The sequence below is a fragment of the Acomys minous genome, assembly GCF_964271855.1.
Source record: "Acomys minous genome assembly, chromosome: 15".
NCBI classification, from domain to species: Eukaryota; Metazoa; Chordata; class Mammalia; order Rodentia; family Muridae; genus Acomys; species Acomys minous.
The window spans coordinates 70946213-70968490 of NC_140497.1; the positions used below are offsets into that span (position 1 = coordinate 70946213).

Here is a 22278-nt window from a genome sequence, read left to right on the forward strand (position 1 = left end):
GATTGGGTAATTGTTTTATTAGGTCTTTATCCTGACTAAGAATAAACTGCATCTGGTTCGAGTTGTCTTATAGATGAGTGACTGTGTGTGTGTGTATGCAGAGTACATCTCTATATAGACACACATATATAACATTAAAATTAATCACGTGTTAGGCGAAGGACGTGCAATGTTGAGTCATGGCCATGCTGCTGAGAAACACACCTAGTGTTAGGTAACTTTATAAACGGCAGAGTGGAGCATGCAAATTAAGGCGGAGAGCTCTTGGGTGGCTTGATAACTTGTTTCCTGTCTCAGTTCCCCGTGGCCTGTCTTTAAACCAGTAGTTCCTGCTCCCTACTTTCCTGTCATTCCTGGCACTTGGTGTTATTCCGGCACTATGGTAGGATTCGCACTGGTAACGAAAGCAAGCTTAAAATACTGGAGGACAGCTACATGTTTCCAGCCGGAGACACCAGCTGAGGCTCTTACATTTGAATTTACTATCAAGCCTGGCGGGGTCCCAAGGGCTCATGCTGCAGGGCCAGCGCCCCGTTTCGCGCAAGCCCCGCCCCCGGCCCTCAAATGAGCTCATCGCTCAAGGCCCGCCCGCCCCCTTCCTCCCGCCCTCCTCCCTTGGCTCATTGCACGGTGTCCGTAGCCCCGCCCTCTCCAGGTTCGCTTCACAAGCCCCGCCCCCGGGGCCCTCGCTCGCCTGGAGGAACCACACACAGGGCAAATCCCGCAAGCGCGGGAGAGGCTTGGAGGGTGGGAGTCCCGGCCGTCAGGGCGTGGCCGCCCCACAGGCCCGCCCAGTCTCTCCGCCTCCGCGCGCCAAAGTCAAAGTGCCCCAGTCCCGCCGGCGCGAGACTGACGCCGCAACCCGGAGCCACCCGCACCCACCGCTGCCGCCAGCCAGCCATGGCCACCCCTCCTAAGAGACTCTGCCCTTCTCCCTCGACCAGCTCCGAGGGGACCCGCATCAAGAAGATCTCCATCGAGGGGAACATCGGTAAGGCTGCGTGCGCTCCGGTGCCGGCGCCTCGGCGTTTCCTCCCCGCCGCCCTGCACGCGCCGGCGCGGTGGCTCGTCCGGCCCGGCGCCAGCCCCGGGCTTTGTGAGGCACGCTCAGGGCTTCCAAACGCCAGGGTTGGTGGTGGAGGTGAGGGTGCTGCCTTTCTTGAGATATATTAGGTAAGCGAAACCCTTTTTAGGTGTGCTCTTCCCGTGGGTTTCACCGACTTGCGGTTTTACCGCAAAATTGAGAATATTTTCGTCATCTCCCATCTCCAATTCCATTGCGCTTCTTTGTATTCAGCTCTTTCTCCCTTCTCCATCCCCTTACAAGCCCTGACATGTTTTTGTTTTTGTTTTTGTTTTTGTTTTTAAATCGCTGCAAGTTTGGTTTCTCCAGAACCAGAGTGTCTGGTCTTCTGTATCTTGTTTGGTTTTCCAGAGTGCTTTTAAGATTCACTCATGCTGTTAATTTTCTGTAGTGCTTTTGATTTTTATCTGTTTATTTGGCTTTTTGAGACTGGTTTTCTATGTAGTCTGGCTTTCCTGAACTCACTTTGTAGACCAGGCTGGCCTTGAACTCATAGCAATCGCTTGCCTCTGCCTCCCTAGTGCTGGGATTAAAGGCGTGTGCCACCACTCCTGGCCTAGGAAAGTTTTTTTTTTGTTTTTGTTTTTGTTTTTTTTGTGTGTTAGGATTAAAGTCGTGCACCACCATGCCCAGCTCAAGAAAGAAGTTTTTAATGATTCTGACAGCGGCATTTTTAAAAATCCCTTTCCCCTGACAGGTAAACACTGGGTTATGGCTCAAAGACCGTTAGAGTTTCTGTTCTTATCCCTAATTGGGGGGGTCAACTACCCTGTGCAAGGTGAACATGAACTTCCCATAGTTTTACATTTCCTACCACAAAAAATCAACTGCTGTTTCCTGTTTTGATACAGCTGTTATGTTTTGGGCTGCAGATTGAGTACTGAGCAGCAGATGTTTTCATTTTTACCACATTCAAAGCACTGTCTCTTTAAGAAGCAGGTATAAGCACTCAAGAAGGCATGTTTTACTTGCTCCACAGTTAAAACAGGTCTTTTTTTTTTTTTTTTTTTTTTTCGTTTTGGTTTTGTTTTCTTGAGACAAGGTTTCTTCCTGTAGCCTTGGCTGTCCTGGACTCGATATGTAGACCAGGCTGGCCTTGAATTCACAGCGATCCATCCGCCTGCCGCTGCCTCCGGAGTGCTGGGATTAAAAGTGTGTACCACCACGCCCGGCACTGAATTAAAGGTGTGTACCACCATGCCCGGCACTGGGCATCCCTGGTGGTGCAGTCCTTTAATCCCTGCGCTCTGGAGGCAGAGGCAGGCCTGTGAGTTTGAGGCCAGCCTGGTGTCTACAAGGAGAGAGTTCCAGCCCAGCAGCCAGGACTACCCAGAGAAACCCTGTCTCCCAGGAAACCAAAAAAGATGACCATAAGTAATGATGGGAGAAAGTTCTCAGTAAAGTCATCTTTGAGGTAAATTCCAACGGGCAACCTTGTGAATCAACTATAATGTCCTTGTCCCCAAATCCAGGTAGGCAACACACACCTGGAAGTCCCGGCTTCCCTCCCTGCGTCCTGTAGCCTTTGCAGCTCTGAAGACTGAGCCACCCCATCTCCCGTTCACTGCTTTTAGGGCTGTCTTTCTCCATACAGATGTAACTGTGCTATTTATGCCTAACCCCCGCTGTTGGACTGAGAAGAGCTGCACGTTAATGGCCCGCATTTACACACTTAGGAAAAAAGTGGCTACTAGCATTTCCAAGTATTTGAGAGTTCCCTTAAGCATCTAGGTCTCTGACTGAACGCACCCCCCCCCCAAAAAAAATCAAAACAAGCAAACAAAAACCCTGAAGATTTGATGGCACTTAGATGTTTAGCTCTGTGGGAGCAATTGCCATTTAGATCAAGTGTGTTCTTTGCCATCTGTTATCTTTCCTAGGAGGAGGGCCTCATCAGCTGCCCGTGGCTCTCAGAAACGGTTGTTTACATCACCTTCACCTTATTTGTCAGGACCAAACCTGTAAGAATTTCGCAATCTGTGAAGACTGGTTTGTTATTCTTAGTGTTCTTCCTGAAATTTGAAGTCTTGCTTGGTCATTTTTAGCTGCATGTGTAGTTAGATGATGTTTCCTCAGGTTCTGTGGGAGCTGTTCCCCCAGATGAGATCTGTGGAGGCTTCTTGGGCTCCGGTTCATTGTGCTCAGCGTGACTTTTGGTATGCTGATGCTTAACATGAAGGATTCTGACCAAGACTTTCCGCTGGGTGATTGTGTTTTGTTCGAGACAGGGTTTCACTGCGCAGTACTGACTGGCCTGGAACTCACCATGTGGACCAGGCTGGCCTCAGACTCACAGAATTCTACCTGCTTTACAGTGCTCAGGATCAAAGCCTTGTGCAGCTATGTCTCTTCCCATGACTTGTAAAGCCAATAGTAGGTGTCCCTGCTTCTCTTAGCCTTTCACCTTTCTAGAATATTAGTTCATTAGCTCTTCTCCGTGCTGATGCTGCCCCCCAAAAAGCTGAAGAACTGGGTAGTAACTATTTGGGGAACTGCAGCTGACTAGATTACTCAGCTTGAAGCAAAATTAACCATTTACAATTTTATATATTTTTTTTTCCCCAGACAGGATTTCTTTATGTAGTCTTTGCTGTCCTGGACTCACTTGTAGACCAGGCTGGCCTCGAACTCACAGCGATCCGCCTGCCTCTGCCTCCCGAGTGCTGGGATTAAATTCGTGCGCCACCACCGCCCGGCTAGCATTTACAAGTTTAGAGCATGACTATGTTATACTTTAAACGCAGCTTCCTGTGCCAGCCTTAAGCACCTTTAGCCTCTTGACTAGTCTGAGATGCTTTAATGTCTCCTGTGGACCCTGAATTCCACGTTCTCTCTTCCGCCTAGTCCAATGAGCGATGGGCATTTGATTCTTTGTTCTAAATGCGTCAGTTACTCTCTGTAAATTGAAACCTTTCCACACAATTTTGGTCACAAGTGTTCTCCTGACAAACTCAGTAGCCACCCAGCTCATCTTTACATCTGTTTCTTCTGCCTTTGGATTTAATATACTTCTGTGTTTTGCTCTTCACTGTCAACTTATTGATTCATCCCTTTCCTGTGCTCTGTGCATGAGACTTTAAGGTCTTTCGTGATCCGCTCTTGCCTTGTACAGTTGTGCAACTCAAGGTAAGTTCTTTTGTGCCAGTCTTAAGTCCATTTTATAAGGAAGAGGGCACTTGGCAAATATATTGAAGCTATGTAGGTGTGTGTGTATATGTGTGTGTGTGTAAGAGGTAAAGGAAAACAGGACATGATACTGGCCAGTGATGCCTCATATAACCACATTTGGTGACTTCTGATAGAAAGGGTGTGGTGGTCATTAAAAGTACTGCTACACCCTCAGAGATAAAAAGTCCAGACTCACCCATACTAAAATGGAGACTATAGTATGTCCTGATTTCACAGAAGCTATTTTTGTTTTTGTTTTCCTTAGATAATCTTAGACACTAGTGAACGATTGGGAAAAGTAATGCATATCTTGTGTGTGTGTGTTTTTTAAGGGTTTGGTAGAGAGCACAGAGCCATAAATGTGAGGCAGATTTCTACAGCTATTACTCGTAGGGAATGCTTTGCAAGACTTAAAATAATTTCTATTAGTTTAATCCCAGCACTCGGGAGGCAGAGGCAGGAGGATTGCTGTGAGTTTGAGGGCATCCTGGTCTACAAAATGAGTCCAGGATAGCCAAGGCTACACAGAGAAACCCTATTTCGGGGGGAAAAATTCTGTTAGCTATAGGGTTTATTGTGGCCAGATATCAATAGTCAACAGCTCTTAAGCATTAGGTGAACCTTCACATCGATTTTATAGTTCTTTCTTTTCTTTTTCTTTTTTTTTTTTTTTTTAAAGATTTATTTACAGTGGTCTGCCTGCATGTACACCTGCAGGCCAGAAGAGGGCATCAGATCACATTATAGATGGTTGTGAGTCACCATGTGGTTGCTGGGAATTGAACTCAGGACCTCTAGAAGAGCAGTCAGTGCTCTTAACCTCTGAGCCATCTCTCTAGCCCCTTATATTATTTCTTAATTGGTTTATTTATTACTAGTTCCTTTTTTTTTTTTTTTTTTTTTTTTTTTTTTTTTGAGACAGGGTTTCTCTGTGTAGCTCTGGCTGCCCTGGAACTCACTGTACACCAGGCTGGCTTCAAACTTAAGAAATTTGCCTGCCTCTGCTTCCCAAGTACTGGGATCAAAGGCATGCACGATTGGTTCTTTTTGTTTGTTTGTTTGTTGTTGTTGTTCTTGTTCAATTGGGGTCTCTAGCCTCCTTTCCCCCCTCATTAAAAAAAAAAATTAGGTGGTTTTTGTTGCAGTTACTTTACCAGTATGGCCTAATAATATTATTACAATAGTATTTTCGAACCTCCTAGCAATCAATCAAGACACAGACACCCGTTATATTATAAAATAGCCATAGTTAACCTCGGGCACGGCAGATATTAATCCCCTAAAGTACCTTCCATATGGGGGCAGGAATCCCGTACCTGCCCCAATCCCATGCCATCTACTTCTAATAAAATCTATTGAGCTACTTCCCATCCATAATCCCAAATACTTGCTAATATTCTTCATCTGGGCCAGGTTCTCCATCCTCACCAGCCGTGTGCTTCTCCTCCACCTAACCCAAGGCACACCTTTCTTCCTCTTACCTTCTTCTGTCTCCTCCCAGGATTCTTATTATCTCCTCCAGCCCTGGAACCTTAACCACACCTATCCCATTTGCCCCGCCCAGGTGTGGTGGACTTTTTTTTTTAATCAAACAGATTAGGTGCTGGTGGGGCACAGAATGCAAGCAGTAATTAGCATCGAAATACATCAGACCAACCTCCAACAGGTTTTTGGTGTATTGGTTTTTGGTTTTTCCGAGACAGGGTTTCTCTGTGTAGCCTTGGCTGTTCTAGACTAGCTTTGTAGACCAGGCTGGCCTTGAATTTACAGTGATCAACCTGCCTCTGCCTCCCGAGTGCTAGGATTACAGGCGTGCTTTGTTTGTAAACAAACATCTTTTAAAAACTTGGCCAGGTTTTTAATTCTTCTGTTTTGTCTTTGGAAAATAAAAAATAAAAACAGATTTGCTCAGCACAATTGGACCATCTTTATAAGTTGAAATTTATATAAAAGATGAAGAAAAAGGTCTTTGTGTTTCTGTGTGTGTATTGTTCATTATTAATCTTTTATTTTGTGTTGTTTTGGTTTTTGAGACAGGCTTTCTTTGTGTAACAGCCCTCGATGTCTTAGAACAGTCTACCCTCGAACTCACAGGGATCCACCTGCCTCTGTCTCCCAAGTGCTGATATTCAAGGCGTGTATCACCACTGCCCGATGTTCACGATTGATCTTGATGACCACTGCTTATGTTTTGCTTTTTTTTTGTTTTTTAAACACATTCTTAATTTTTGTCTTTGTTTTACAACAGCTGCTGGGAAGTCAACGTTTGTGAATATCCTGAAACAAGTTTCTGAGGATTGGGAAGTGGTTCCTGAGCCCGTCGCCAGATGGTGCAATGTTCAGAATACTCAAGATGAATTTGAGGTATGCTAGACAATCTAAGTGTCCTTAGGGCCTGGAGGTGGCTGTTCTACAGGCCCCTGTGCTAGCTCGGAACTGTCTGCAACTCCAGTTCTAGGAGTTCTGCTGCCCTCTTGTGGTGTCTGTGGCCACACAGGATATGGATGTGCACAGACACACATTCAGGGAAAATACCCACACACTAAAAAAAAAATAATAATTCTACAGTGTATTGTGTTTCTTGGACACCCCCACCCCAACTTTTCCAACAAAACTTCCAAGTCTAGTTCTGTGCGTAAAAATTCACCAAGCTGTGCATTGAAGATTGATGCGCTATCATATCTAAGTTAAAAAAAATCTAATTAGAAATTAAAAAATTTGAGCGATGTCTATATTTTAAATGAAAATGAGTAAGAAAACCCGAGCCTCCAATAATTGAATTTCATTAATCTTTTCAGCTCTTTGGCACCTAGAAAACCATTTATCTCCCATTTTTTTGGACTATACCATCGCTCTCCACACCCTTTCATTTTGGACGTGTTTCATTTTAGTAGCCTTTCTCAGGACAGCATTGCAAATGAGAAAATGGGAAATAACATTTCCTCACAGTGAAAGTTATGGCCTTGTGTGATAAGGACTGCTAAGTTGTGACTTCTAGAGAAGTGAAATTGAAAGCAGAGAAGATGGAAAGGTCTAGAAGGTTGTCCAGTCTGAAAAAAAGCATAGCTATTGATTGATATGAGGATTTCTGGGAATTACTGGATGTTTAAAATGTAAATCATATGTAGAAGGAAAAAGTAGCAAGAAACTGTGCATCCTTTGTTGACTGTCTTAGCCAGGGTCACCACTGCTGCTACGAGACACCTTGAGCAGTAGTAGCAGCTTTGGGAGGAAAAGGCTTACTTTGCTTACTCTTCCACATTCTCAGCTCATCATCTGAGGAAGTCAGGACAGGAACTCAAGTAGGGCAGGGACCTGGAGCAGATGCAGAGCCAACCAGGGTGCTGCTCACTGGCAGGTTCCCCATGGCTCGCCCAGCCTGCTTTCTTAGAGAATCCTGAACCACCAGCCCTTGGATGGCTCCGCCCACAATGAGGGTGGTCCCACCCTCCCCCATTAATTGCTAGTTAAGAAAATGCCCTATTGCCTTGCCTACACGGCCAGATTTAATGGAGGCATTCCCTAAATTGAGGCTCCCTCCTCATAGGACTATAGTGTGTTTCAAGTAGAGATAAGACAAGCCCACACAGGGATATATGTGACTTTTTGTTCCTTTGGGTATAAGGTTTTGAAAACTAAAAAAACTTCTCATATTTTTATTTGCAAAGTATAGTTAACTTTAGGCCAGGGGCACAACTAAGTATTTCTCAACTCTTTGGATTTCAAGTGCTAAATTTTATTTTATTTAATTTTATTTATTTATTTATTTTTTTGGTTTTTTGAGACAGGGTTTCTCTGTGTATCCCTGGCTGTCCTGGACTCACTTTGTAGACCAGGCTGGCCTCGAACTCACAGTGATCCGCCTGCCTCTGCCTCCCGAGTGCTAGGATTAAAGGCGTGCGCCACCACGCCCGGCTCAAGTGCTAAATTTTAAAGGGACTTCCTCCCCACGTGGAACCCATTTTCTTAAATTTTCATGTATGAGTTGAAGGCTATGGTATTCTGTACTTTAAGTAGGGATCTGGAAATGTGAGAAACAGAATTTTGTGGGTAATATGAAACATTAAGTATAAGATGGGCTTCTCTATGTTTTTGGATATTTTCCCTCCCTATCCCCAGACTTTACTAAACTCCAAAAAATGGGCTTTTTTTTTAAGGGCTGGTATGTCGCCCCATAGTAAGTCACTTGCCTAGCATGCACAAGGCCTAACAGCACAGAAAATAACACAGAACGAAACAGGTTTTATTCTTCCCAGAGCTCTTCTCCCGGCCATTTCTTGATCTGCTCTTTGTAGTTATAATGTGAATTACCTGGTGTCTGAAACTCAACCGCCTTAGATTACAGTCAGCAGTGAAAGGTGGACTGTCTGCACATCTAACTGGCCAATCACTTAGACTGCACTCTTCTCAGAGGCCGCAAAGCTGGAAGAATGTGGCTGTTGGTACCTTTCCCCGCTTCCCTCAGTAACTGTGTGCTTAGCTTATTTTGTTCTACCTGTTTAATTTTTTTTTTCACCCGCGATCTAGTGGCTGAAATGTCACCGCGCTACCAATAGTCTACCCCTACCAGTCTTGTCAAAATAAGACACGGTACAGTGCAAAGATGATATGGCTATCTTCCTAGTTCCTAAATTCAGGCAAAAATGATTTGGAAAATCAGCAGATGGCACAAGCAGAGGCAGGTGGATCTCTGTGAGTTCGAGGCCAGCCTGGTCTACAAAGAGAGTTCCAGGACAGCCAAGACTACACAGAGAAACAGTGTATCAAAAAGAAATAAACAAACAAAACAGACCAGCAAATGATTATTATTAATCTTTTTTTAAAGGACTTACTTAAAATAATAGTTTACTCTTTGGTGATTTACATGACTAGCCCCAAAGCTTTGAGTATAAAACACACACACACACACACACACAAACACACATCTATATACACACACATGCATACTGTGAGGAAGATTTCTCCTTTTGTTCTTCTGATCACTTTTTCCCCTCATTTGCATTATTTTAGGGGATCATTGTTATGAACGATCACTTTATGGTTGACAGTCTCCTCCTTTTCTACTTCCTACGTGCTAAGATCATAGCTGTGGGCTACCATGCCTGGCACTAAAGTTTACATCTTAAAAGGTTGAGGCTTGACAAGGTAGCTCAGCAGACAGAAGCATTTGCCATGCGGGCCTAACAACCTGAACCATCCTGGAAACTGCAAAGTGTCAGCTGTCATGGCATGCACCTGAAACCCAGCATTTGTAGGATGCAGCCATCTATCCTGTAGTATATAGTGCTGCTGGAAGAGCAAGTGACGGCCCCTCAAAAAATGGAGCAGGAGAGAACCAACTTCTGGAAGTTGTGCTCTGACCTCCACTCAAGCACTTGAACTTGCCTTAGAGTGCGCGCACCCCCCTCTGCCCCCCCATCCCCTCCACACACACAGTTTTGAGACAGGGTCTTTCTGTCTTAGCCTTGGCTTTCCTGGACTCCTTTGTAGACCAGGCTGTCCTCGAACTCATAGCGATCCTCCTGCCTCTGCCTCCCGAGTGCACAAACACACAGTCTTTTTCTTTTTTTCTTTTTTCTTGCATTATAATTTTTTTGTTAATTCATTCACATTACATCTCAATTGTTATCCCATCCCTTGTATCCTCCCATTCCTCCCTCTGCTTTCCCCCTACTCCCCTCCCCTATGACTGTGACTGAGGGGGACCTCCTGCCCCTGAATATGATCCTAGGGTATCAAGTCTCTTCTTGGTAGCCTGCTATCCTTCCTCTGAGTGCCCCCAGGCCTCCCATCAAGGCAACGTGGACAAATATGGGGCACCAGAGTTCTTGTGAAAGTCAGTCCCCACTCTCCACTCAACAGTGGAGAATCGCACACACAGTCTTAAGTTGACAGAATATTTAGGGTTTAGAACATAATGTGTTGAAATATGTACACATAGTGGAATGACTCAAGCTACTTTACATGCATCAATAATACTTTGCTCTAATATACTTCTTGCTTCTGAATCCATTTAGAAATTAGAAGCTAAGGGAAAGGATGTAAAATAATGTGTCATTTACCTATGAAACAGCAGCATTGTTTTCTGTTTTTATTTTGACATTTTTATTTATAATAACAATAATCTATATACTTCTTACAAAATAATGAGGTCATAAGGGGATAGCGAGTCTAAATTATGTAGAAGACAATAAAATTATCCATAATCCCAGTGTCCTATATGTTCTATAGTAATTTGATATATTTAATTTTAATGAGGGATGCTTTAATTTTTTTCATTTTATTTCTTTGTGAATATGTGCTTCTTGTCTGCGTATATGTCTGCACTATATGTATAAAGTTCTTCTGCAAGAGTAAGTGCTCTTAACCACAGAGCTATCTCTCCAGCGCCCCACTCCCCATTTCTCATTAAGAACCTCTCAAGACACTAAACTAGATGGGCGTAGTAGCGCAGGCCTTTAATCCCAGCACTTGTGAGGCAGAGGCAAGTGCATGTCTGTGTGTTCCAAGGCAGCTAGAGCTACATATTCAGAACCTTATCTCAAAAAAAAAAAAAAAACACAAAACAAACAAAAAAGTTACAGCAACTCTATTGGCAATTATATTGGTTTTTGTTTGTCTCTTTTGCCAATTTAAAATAGGAGCTGACAACATCTCAGAAAAGTGGCGGGAACGTTCTTCAAATGATGTACGAGAAACCTGAACGGTGGTCTTTTACCTTCCAAGCATACGCCTGTCTCAGCCGGATCCGAGCTCAGCTTGCTGCTCTCAGCGGCAAGCTCAAAGAAGCAGAGAACCCTGTGTTATTTTTTGAACGATCTGTATATAGTGACAGGTATGCAAATGGCTTATATTTGGCTCTTCGGCGTTTATAACTACACGCTTTTCTTTTTTTTCTCATTTCCTGATAATCAAATTAGAGGCTGAGCTGGAAGTTTGAGATAGAAAATGGCATTTCAAAGTCCCTTTAGCAGTGACAGTAGGCCAGGATGGGTGGAGAATGAGGTGGTCCAGGATGAGTGGAGAATGAAGTGGTCCAGGATGCGTGGAGAATGAGATGGTATAGGATGCATGGAGAATGAGATAGGTGGTCCAGGATGGATGGAGAATGAGGTGGTTCAGGATGCGTGGAGAATGAGATGGTCCAGGATGGATGGAGAATGAGGTGGTCCAGGATGGGTGGAGAATGAGATGGTCCAGGATGGATGGAGAATGAGGTGGTCCAGGATGGATGGAGAATGAGGTGGTCCAGGATGGATGGAGAATGAGATGGTCCAGGATGGATGGAGAGTGAGGTGGTTCAGGATGTGTGGAGAATGAGATGGTCATCTAATTGGAACTTCCAAAGAAATCTTTTCTTTCCAACCCTTTAAAATCCTCATCTGTTCTGATTATACCTGCATTTATATCCTAGATTCTCAACTAGAAAAAGGCTATAAAAACTGAACCTTTCTAAAGGTATTTTACAATTTCCCTGCTTATAAACAAGGAGCCTTTTCACCTCACTATCTCAGAATAGGGCCTTAGAAAGGTTTTGGTCTCGGGATCCCTTTTCTTTAGTTGTTTAGTAGTCTACCAAAGTTTGTCATTTGAGACGTCTGTTATTAGAATTTAAGATTGAGAATAATATACAAATATAAAATTAGAGAAGCATTAGTAATAAACACACTTTGTATTAACATAGTTAAACTTCTACTAAAAACGTTTTAAAACAAAAATATAATGAGAAGAGTAGCATTGCCTTACACTTTATAGCTCGTCAGTGCCTGTCTTAGTGACGGTGGGTTTTCATCCATGCTTGTGTATTTATGTGTGCGTAAATATGTGTTCTTATTGAAATATAATAGTGTGTGAGGTAAGCTGGCTTCTCAGGACTGGAAGGGGATTGGGGACCTCCAGGGACCCTTAGTCAGCTTTTTGAGAGCCACCGGCAAAGAACACATTTCTAGGAAAGACATTGTGTGTGTGCTTCCCAAGGCACTTGTTGCCACAGGGTTTAGGAGCCTGCTTTATGCCCATGGCCTCTTTCCTGTAAGGATGCACATGCTGATGAAAATTCTCTTTCAGGTATATTTTCGCATCTAACTTGTATGAATCTGACTGCATGAACGAAACAGAGTGGACAATATATCAAGATTGGCACGACTGGATGAATAGCCAGTTTGGTCAAAGCCTTGAATTGGATGGAATAATTTATCTTCAAGCTAAGCCAGAGGTGGGACCAATAAACAATTTGCTTGTGCCATTGAGATTTTAAAGTAGTATCAGAAATCACAAGAGGGATGTAGTAATGACAATTTAAAGCCAACTTCCAAGCTGGAGCGATAAGTCAGTGGTTAAGAGAACTGACTGCTCTTCCAGAAGACCCAAATTCAATTCCCAGTCTCTACATAGTGGCTCACAGGCATCCAGGTCCCGGGAATCTGATGCCCTCTTCAGGCTTCTGCTGGTACTACACATACGGGTGGCCAGACATACATGCAGCCAAACCTCATAGACATAAAATTAAAAATAAATAAGTAAAGCTAACCGTCTCTAGCTCTTCCCCTGGAAGCCCCTAGCAGTACAGATTTTCTCAGCAAATTAGAATCCAGATGTGGCAAGTTTGGTTTTTCTCTGTTCTTCACCAGTCCTATTTTATTTTTTTGTCTTAATTCCTAACTTACTCAGATTCTCATATCTCATCAGAGCTAGAATAAGAAACTTGCCGAAGCCCCTTCTAAAACAGGCTTAGGGAAGTGGGGCTTTGGATAGGGACTTCAGCTGTTGTTGGAGTCCTAGGGACAGAAGGTCTGGGGACACAGTGGAAACATAGCACTACTGCTGAGGTTCACTTTAAGAAACATTTTATGGTTACGTCTGACTTAGTACAAATAGTGGTACACTTGCAAAGAGACATAGAGATACTGTCATTTTCAGTTAAGGGACTTCCTCTGGAAATAGATCTTGTATTAAGTAAAATTTTCTTCTATTTATTATATATATTATGCAATGAATCCCAGAAAGGTCAAATCAGATATATAAGTGCTCTTTTTTTTTTTTTTAACATTCTTTCCTCCCTCCTCTCCTAATTTTTATCATGTCCTCACTTTCAGAATCATGCTTCTTAATCTTTAATTATTATTGTTACATATATGTGTACATATAAATTAGTAAGTACAGCCTTTTGAGCCCCTTCAGTGTTACTCCTATGAATGTGTTTAGGGGCTGGCTGCTTGGGATTAGATACCCTATCACAAGGCTTGTCCCTGGAGATGATGGCTTGTCTCTGCCTTAGCACCTTAATTTTTGAGAGGTCTCTGAAGCAGAAGCCCACTGGTTGGCTAGAATGGTGGCCAGCCTGGAGGATGCGCCTGCCTCTTACTGTCTCCCAGATTGCGCGTGTGTGCACTGGGCTGTAACATTAGGTCCTCCCGCATTCTGTGGTAAACGCATCACTGACTGAGCTGCATTCCCAGGCTATCATTTACGATATCTGTTTTGTGTTGTGTTGTGTTGTTTTGTTTTTTGGAGACAAGCTCTCTGTATATTATCCTGGAACTCACTATGTAGAATGGGTTGGCCTCTAACTCAGAGGTCTGCCTGCCTCTGCCTCCTGGCTACTGGGATTACAGGGTGTGTGGCATCATACCTGACTTACATATTTTAATTAGAGATTATTAAAAAAGGATTCATAGCAGACTGTGGCACAGTTTATGTGCTATCATATCATGAATATTGTTTGTTGGAGGTCCTTTTTTTTCTCCTTTCTGCAGTGCTGGGGATTGAACCCAGGACCGTGTACGTTGTAGACAGGTGTTTGACTACAGAGCAGTGTGCTGGATCTTACATTTGAGTCTCTACAAGCTCTCACAAATTGTATGAAATTTCACTTCTATGTATATTGGTAGAGAAAATGATTTAGAGTCACACAGTCTAATGTGGCTCTTTAAGGTTCTGATTATTAAAGTTATATGTAAAGTTTGAAAATTCTGTTCCTTGGTGGCCACATTAGCACATGCTTCAAGCGCTGAAAAGCTACAGTGGCCGGTGGTGACCTTGCTCAGTCGTGCAAACTGAGGACAGGTGTAAAGCACCCTGTGTTCCTTTAGGTCATAGTGGTTCAGAGCAGTGATGGACCAAGTGGTGAACCAGTCTTACAGGATGGAGCACAGACAGAACACAGACACAAACATGTTTGCTGAACAACCAACTTGGATAGATAGATTGACACACTTTAAGTTATTTTCTTTAAAAAAAAAATATTTAATGAACTATTAACTCCCCACACATATCCTTTTATTGTACTGAAATTAGTATTTCATGTGTGAGTACTGATTTATTTTTCAAAGTTCTGCTTATTTTAGAACTACCATGTGGCTGAAATGAGCACTTATATGGAAAAATTAGAGACTTCATTTTTTGTTTGTTTTGTGTTTTGTGTTTTTTTTTGTTGTTGTTTTGTTCTGGTTTTGTTTTTGTTTTTTTGGGGGGGGGGTGACAGGGTTTCTCTGTGTAGCCTTGGCTATCCTGGACTTGCTTTGAGACCAGGCTGACCTTGCTTCTGCCTCCCTGAGTGCTGGCATTAAAGGTGTGCACCACCACCGCCTGGCTTCTTCTGGTGTCTTTTGTTAAGTCAGCAAAGTGAGGCCAGGACAGCCAAGGCTATACAGAGAAACCCTGTCTTGAAAAACAAGAACAAAACAAAACAAAAGACATCAGAAGATAAAAATTTAATAGCAGTAGACACAAATAGTTACTTGACTTTTTTCTTATTGCTTGCGTTTAGAAATGCTTAAATAGGATATATTTGCGAGGAAGAAACGAAGAACAAGGCATTCCTCTTGAGTATTTAGAGAAACTTCACTATAAACACGAGAGCTGGCTCCTCCATCGAACTCTGAAGTAAGACTTCCTCACACTGCTTGCTGCTCACTGATCCCTTTACCAACTTTTAGTCTTGACCTGAGTAGTAGTATGTTTATTTATTCATGTATTTATTCCTTCATATTTCCGAGACACTTGTTTGAAGGTTTTGTAATAGTATCTTCTAAAGGTATATTTACTTTAAATAATAATGTAAGTCTGTCTATGTTATTAAGACCCACTTAGAAATAATTTTAAGGTGGAATAGTCTGGTGTCATATAGTTTTAATTTATGTGACGTTTCATAAAGAATTCATAAATTTGAAATTGTTTGCCAGGCTGATCATACCTGTCTGTAGTCCTGCGGCCTGGGAGGCCTGAGCCCAGAGGCTTGAGACTATCCGAGACAATGTTGCCTTCCGTTCTGAGTAGTGTTGAAATGCTGTGCTGTCCAGCTCTGTCCGGTTCCACCCAGAGATGTGCTGGATATGAGTGTTCCTTTTGTCCAGCTTGTCTAGGCATGTACAGGACATGCTCCGTAGCCATTAGGAGCTGTCCTGTTTTGGGAGTAACTGTCACAGTATGTCAGTGCTTGTAACCCAGCATCCGTTGCCTGAGTAATGGTTCTGAAGTGTTAGAGTAGTGACTGATGCTGGCAACCGTGTTCCAAAGAGATGCTACGATGTGCTTTAAGTGGGAAAGGAAACGTTCTTAACACAAGGAAAGGAAAGGGCAGTTTTAAGGTAGGAAGAGCGTTGAGTTTGTTGTGTAAGAAACACATACATAGAGTGCATGCCACCCTTCGCTTTAGACTTGAAATGCATCTGACGTGGCTAAGGGGGGATACTGGGATGTGCTTTAAACCCATATCTTCAGCTTATACCTGAGAGGTAGTGGCCTTGGGAGACAGTATCCTAGTGAATGGCAGGGAAATTGAACTAGCTCTTGGACAGTACATAACCGCGTAGTCCCTGGGGCTCTAAATGGCTCTGCTGGGTTTAGTTTTCTGTACATAATTTGGCAGAGTTGGGAGTGGAGCCTCATTGCCTTGGTCATGCTAGGCAAGTGCTCAACAGCCAAGCTATACCGGTAGCTTCTTCATCTTTAAAACAAAACCTCTTCCTCGTGATGCTTGCTTTTGAGGAATGGCACATCATAAATGCCTAGTGTTACATATCCTGTAACTGAGATTATTGTAAATTCACATGTAAACAGGAGACTCCCAGCTGTGTCATGCTGTTTTTAAAAAAAACCTAAATCCCATATCGTTCAATTTTACCAATGAAGACTCAGGAGCCAGATGCTGGGGTGAACACCTACTAGCTCAGAGAGGCAGAGAAAGCACCCAGCTGACCTTTCTACTTAGCTCAAAGCTAAAAGCCCTAAACCCCAAAAGGCTGAAAGCCATATCCCAAGGCCAAAGCCCACTAGCTCAGCTGACAGCCAAGAGGAAAAAGCCAAAAAGCTCTTCTCTCAGCGCATCTCCTTTCTGCTTAATCCCTGCCAGCTGGTTTCTTGCTCTGCCTCTTGGCCTAGGGTTGTCTTTATTAGATCCAGTGTATAGAAAGGTCTTGGATTAAAGGTGTGTGCTAGGGCTGGGCCACACCATAATCACATGTTTACAATAAACAGAAAGCTCTTGGATTAAAGGTGTGTGTTATGGCTGAATCACACCAAGCAAGAAACACAGGTTTTTACAGTTCACAGTCTTGGGGTTTGAAATGGGTCAAACACCCTGCAATAGCATCACTACCCAAAAAAAAAAAAAAAAAAAAAAAGCTAGGATAAAATGATTGACAATGTTTTGAGTTTTAAATGATAGGAATTTTTAATATTTTTCTTTGATTTGGTGCTTTTCTGATTTTGTTCATCTTTCTTTGTAAACAGGACCGACTTTGATTACCTCCAGGAGGTGCCTATCCTCATATTGGATGTTAACGAAGACTTTAAAGACAAACATGAAAGTCTGGTTGAAAAGGTCGGTTTAGAAAAACACTAGTGCTTGTTTTGTCTAAGAATCTAAGACAATTCTATTAATAGAAAACACCTTGCAGAAACGTTTCTATATATTACATGGAGAGGACTGGGGGTATGGCTTGGGAGTGGAGTGCTTCTAGGCATTCTACACACACACACACACACACACACACACACACACACACGCGCGCGCGCGCACACACCCTAGGCATTCTAGGTTTGTTTCTCTGACCTTATTTCCTAACCCAGTTATCACACTAATAACTGAGACTTCTTTTATATTTGTTTAAAATTAAGCTTCACAACACAATCTTGAGCAGTTTAAGTCTGTTCTTAACCCTCTATGTTATCCCGACTCCATCGATGTCACAATCCCCAAGTTACTTGCTTTTTAGTTCTTTTGTTGCTCCAGCTGAGTCTTCTTCATCTCCTGTGCACCTGTTTCTTGCTGAATCCCCCTACTTCCTCTTGTAACTCCTCCCCCCCTGGCTGGCAGGAAGTCCAGCCCTATTCTCTCCCCTGCTCGGTGATTGGCTGTAAGCTGCTTTACTGGCACACCAGGGAACCATTGGGGAACGGTGTTTACGCAGCATTGCGACAGAAATCAGAATTTAAACTACACAACACCCTTAAGCCTCCAAGATCCTCTGGGACTGGAGTTACAGGCAGATGGGAGCTGTCATCGTGGGAGCTGGGAATCAAACCTGGGTCCCGTGCAAATGCAGCAAGTTCTCTTAAACACCGAGTCTTCTCTTCAGTGCTGCATTTCTTGCTTGTAAATAAGCCCCTTCCTTTCTTATATCTGGACTCATTTCACACTATTCTTTTCAAAATTGATAATCCTGGAATTTGAGGGAGTAGTTTTACAAGTCACCAACCTCCGTCTTCTAAGGAGAGTTTTGTAGTCTAGAGTGGAGAACGAGAGTCTTGCGTTGTCTTCATCCGTTGGCTAGGTTTAGTCAGACTTTACAAAGCTTTGTCCAGACACTAACCCCTTGGGGCTAGGAGATGGCTCGGCACTTAAGAGCACTAGCTAGCTTCTCCTCAGAGGAGCCGGATTCCCAGCACCTATATGGTGACTTAAAACTGTCTGTAACTCTAACTTTAGGGACTCTGACAGCCTCTTTTGGCTTCTTCTGGCACCATGTGGTCATACACATGCAGACAGAATATTCTCACATAAAAATATAAAATAAAAAGAAATTTATGCCTTAATACTAGAGACATATATGTCTGAATTATAAAGGCGTTTAATATCTCATAATAATCAGTATATTAAAGCTATACACATCATTGGTCTATGTTATTTGAATGTACACGTGCAGATAAACATAGAGACCATAAAACTGGTGTTACAGGTCTTCTAGGATTGTATCAGTCTTTCTTTAAACTGGATCAACCTTAAGTGTAAATTAACTATAATCATTTTAGGCTATTCATCCTCCTACTGAAATACCTAGTGTTTGTTTTGAAAGTGAATACCGTGGCATTGAGATAGCATTAATATAATTGGCTGTTCAGCTCTTCTGTACTCTTAATATGAATATGAATAGGAGATATCAAGGTAACTGGAGGAACTGTGTTAATTTTTTTTTTCCTTTCTTCAGGTCAAAGAGTTTTTGAGTACTTTGTGATTGCACAGGAGACGGCCGGCATCAAAAGTTTCCAGAAACTTTATTTCATGTATCTTAGCTTGTTATTCATAAAAAGTCTTTACAATTCAAGGTTTTAAACCCTTTTTTGTTTTAAGGAAAAGACCCTTTTCTTTATATATATATATATATTTTTTTTTATTTAATATTCAGGATCCTATGTAAAACTTTGTGTCCCTCCTTTACTCCCCTACACACTCCACTTCCTTCCTCAGTTTTAAATCAGAGGTATTTATCTCTCACAAGGGGAAGTCTGGTGTTAGGTGTTCCTAAGTCAGTAAAGCCAGTGGATAAAGTGTCACCAAAAACCCAGCCTTAGTCTGCCTTCTCAGTCATCCCGAGCGGGTTATGTTTTCATTGTGCGGCTCGCTTTAATGGTGACCAGTTAAGTAGACACGTAAATGACACTTGTTTTATATGAGTGAGTATGCCTGTTACAGGCGGAGCAGCGGAGCTGGGGGAGGGAGTCCCTAGCACAGCGATGTTGACCCGTTTGTTTTATTTTTCTTTCTGTTCCCTTTGCTGGTGCTGGAGATCCGAAGCCAGGGTCTGTCATGCTAAGAAAGCTTTCTGCAGTAACTGTCCCCAGCCCTGAAGCTTTGTTTTTATCAAGTGCCTCCCCCTTCACTCTACTTAAGGCTGGAGATGAGACCATGTGCGCGCATGTTGCCACTGTGTGTCTGTGGTGCATTCGTAGAGGAGGAGGTTAGTCTGTTTATTATTTAATTTTTACCTCCGTGTCTTCACTCGTGATGAGCACTTTTTTATTTCTGTGAATTTCTGGACCAGAAGAACTCTATATTAAGAGGTAGCTAAGAAGTTCATTACATAAGTACAAAGCTTCATTTAGATATCTGTTTTTCTCATACAGTTAAAGTGCTTGTTTAAATTGTTTTTTTCCCCTTCCTTTTCCTTTTTTACCCCCCTATGTGAACTTGTGTGAACCAGTGAGCTTGAGTTTTTAATTACATTAGACATATGTTTTTATGTCATATATAATACCAATAAAAAAAGCACTCAGTACATTGGACCGGGCACCTTTGGGGAAAGCGTTGGCTCCTTCATTTTTTGCGGTCTTCCTCCAGCAGTCAACAGTTCCAGTGTACCAGGTCTCTCTAGCCCTGGCTGTCCTGGCTCTCACTGTGTAGACCAGGCTGGCCTGACCTTGAAACCCACACAGAGATCCACCCACATCTGCCTCCCTCCCTACTCCCAACCCTCACTTTAAAGCCATTGAGATAAGCCAAGCCAAGGGGACATCTTAGCTTTTAAGTCTGTTCAGTCTACTTGTCACCACCTGCTGTACACTTGGGCCTTCTTTCTGCTTGGAGTAATTAGGCAGCGGCTAACTTACTATTGGGGGTCACAGGTTTCTGCTGCGGATGTGCTGTGATCATACTTTGCTTCATAGTTTGGTTTGTAGGATTCTCCTTAAAGCTTTCCCACTTAAAGAAATTATTGATACAACAACTTTGCTTTATATTATAGTGTATCATGGAAATGTTACAATTTTTGTTGAGCTAGGAACCAGAATTAACAAATACAGAGAGGCTTAACGCTCCTGTTAATAATGCACCTGTCTAAACTACATCCATGTTTAGCTGTAATCTGCTTGGATTCATTGTCCACTTATATATAATTAAAGTATTTTTTTATTGTTTTATTCCCACTGTAGTTTGTTAAGTTAAGATGTACATTGTTTTTACCAAGTAATTAACCTTTCACATTAGGAAAAATGTATAATTTCTTGAATGCATTTATTTTGAAACTGTAATTTTCCTTTCTAAAATGCTACTTTATATTTTTGGTTTCTTATTCTAAGACACAGTACCACTGACCTTTTGAAGGAGGACTCAATTTCCAGTCTGTAAAAACCATAACTTGTCTTGTGATAGATCTGACTTCTATTTTTGTTTGAAATAAATAAATTTGCAACTTAAATATTTGTCAATAAATGAATTAAATCTTCTTGAACTGCGAGTTTAAAATTTTTTTCTGAATGAGAAATCATCTGGTTATTTCTTAGGAATTTTATAGCTTTGCATTTTCCATTCAGATCTCTTTCAAGGATTCATGAAGCTTTAGGTTTGCATGCAGATATGCATGTCTGCATGTGTACTGTGAACATGTGCACATGTATGCCTTCTCTAGCACGTCTCTGTTTCCTTGTATTGGCTTTGCTCCAGTTTTTAAAAAGATCAACTGACTTGTTTTATTTCTTATATATTACACCCCGACCATAGTTTCCCCTCCCTCTCTCTGCTCCCTATCTCCTGCATCCCCCTTTGTGTTTGAGACTGTCCTGCTGTGTAGACCAGGCTGCTCTCAAACTCACAATCTTGCAAGTGTGGAGACAGGTGGCAGGAGGTGTGTGTCATTGTGTACAGTCTCTATGATCCAATGGGACAGTGCTCCAGAGCATAATAGCAAAATTGACAAACAAGATTATATGAAGTTAAAAGGCTGCTGCATAGAGATTTCCAGAGTGAAGGTGTGGCCCACAGCCTGGCAGGTAGTGCCTGGCTATTTATCTAATGCGAGCAATATTCAGAATCTATAAAGACTTTAAATACCAAAAGAGCAAATATTTTAGTCATTAAGTGGGCATGTACATTGAACAGGATTCTCAAAGGACATGTAAACGGGACCTGGAAAGATGACTCAGCAGAAGCAACACTTGCTGCTCAAGTGAAAATGGCCAGTAAGTACACTACAAATGCTCAGCATCCTTAACCTGGGGAAAATACAGGTCACCTTCTATTAGAGACAGCAAAGGTGGATCAGGATGATATGGGTTGATTACTGTTAGTAAGCTGGGTGTGGTGGGGCATGCCTTTAATCCCAGATCTTGGAGGCAGAGGCAGATGGATCGAGTTTCGAGTATACAAAGTGAGTTTCAGGACAGTTAAGGCTGTTACAGAGAAACCGTGTCTCAAAATTAAAAAAACAAACAAACAAAACAAGCAAAGTACAACTGCTACAGAATCAATATGGAGGTCCTCAATGCATTAGGAATGGAACTGCCATCCTGGCTGTATGCCTCAAGGATTCAAGTCAGCATTCAAAAGTGATACTTTATTATATACACCCAACCTACCCATCAACAGATGGATGCATAAATGGCGTATATATGTACAATAGAATTTTAGCCATAAGGAAGACAGTCATTTGCCAGAAAATGGGCGGGTCTAGAGACCATCATACTAAGCAAAGTATGCCAGGCTCAGACATGTATGTTTTCTCTCATGTGCAGATGGTTGATGAGCAGCAACTGAAGGTGTTAAATTAAACTCTTGTGGGGTGGAATATGATTGAAATATATTACATACATGTATGAGAATGTCATAAACCTTTGTTTTGTATAAATACCAATAAGAGCAAGAAACAGACCCCATCACGTTCATTACATTTCTATTTGGTACGCATCACAGTAGTTACTAAGTAAGAATTAGCCTTAATAGACATTACAGAGGCAGTGTGTGCACAGGCTTGAAGACAACAGTGTAGCCTGCAGATCTGGTCTTACTATTTCTTGTCTTACTTTGGGCAAGT

General features: G+C 42.4%; 1 protein-coding gene across 1 annotated transcript; it reads left to right on the plus strand.

The window, feature by feature from the left end:
• Positions 1 to 702: 702 nt before the first annotated feature.
• DCK (deoxycytidine kinase) lies at positions 703 to 20700 on the plus strand. The gene is made up of 7 exons (XM_084758204.1): positions 703 to 991; positions 6501 to 6616; positions 10894 to 11087; positions 12320 to 12467; positions 15021 to 15136; positions 16985 to 17075; positions 18682 to 20700. Exons 1-7 carry the CDS (start codon positions 901 to 903, stop codon positions 18706 to 18708), a joined length of 783 nt encoding a protein of 260 aa, XP_084614330.1. The 5' UTR covers positions 703 to 900; the 3' UTR covers positions 18709 to 20700.
• Positions 20701 to 22278: the final 1578 nt, after the last annotated feature.

Coding starts and splice junctions, on each gene's coding strand:
- DCK (XM_084758204.1), top strand. CDS start 901: ATGGCCACCCCTCCTAAGAGACTCTGCCCTTCTCCCTCGACCAGCTCC. Junction 992..6,500: donor CTCCATCGAGGGGAACATCG/GTAAGGCTGCGT, acceptor GTTTTACAACAG/CTGCTGGGAAGTCAACGTTT. Junction 17,076..18,681: donor ATGAAAGTCTGGTTGAAAAG/GTCGGTTTAGAA, acceptor TCCTTTCTTCAG/GTCAAAGAGTTTTTGAGTAC.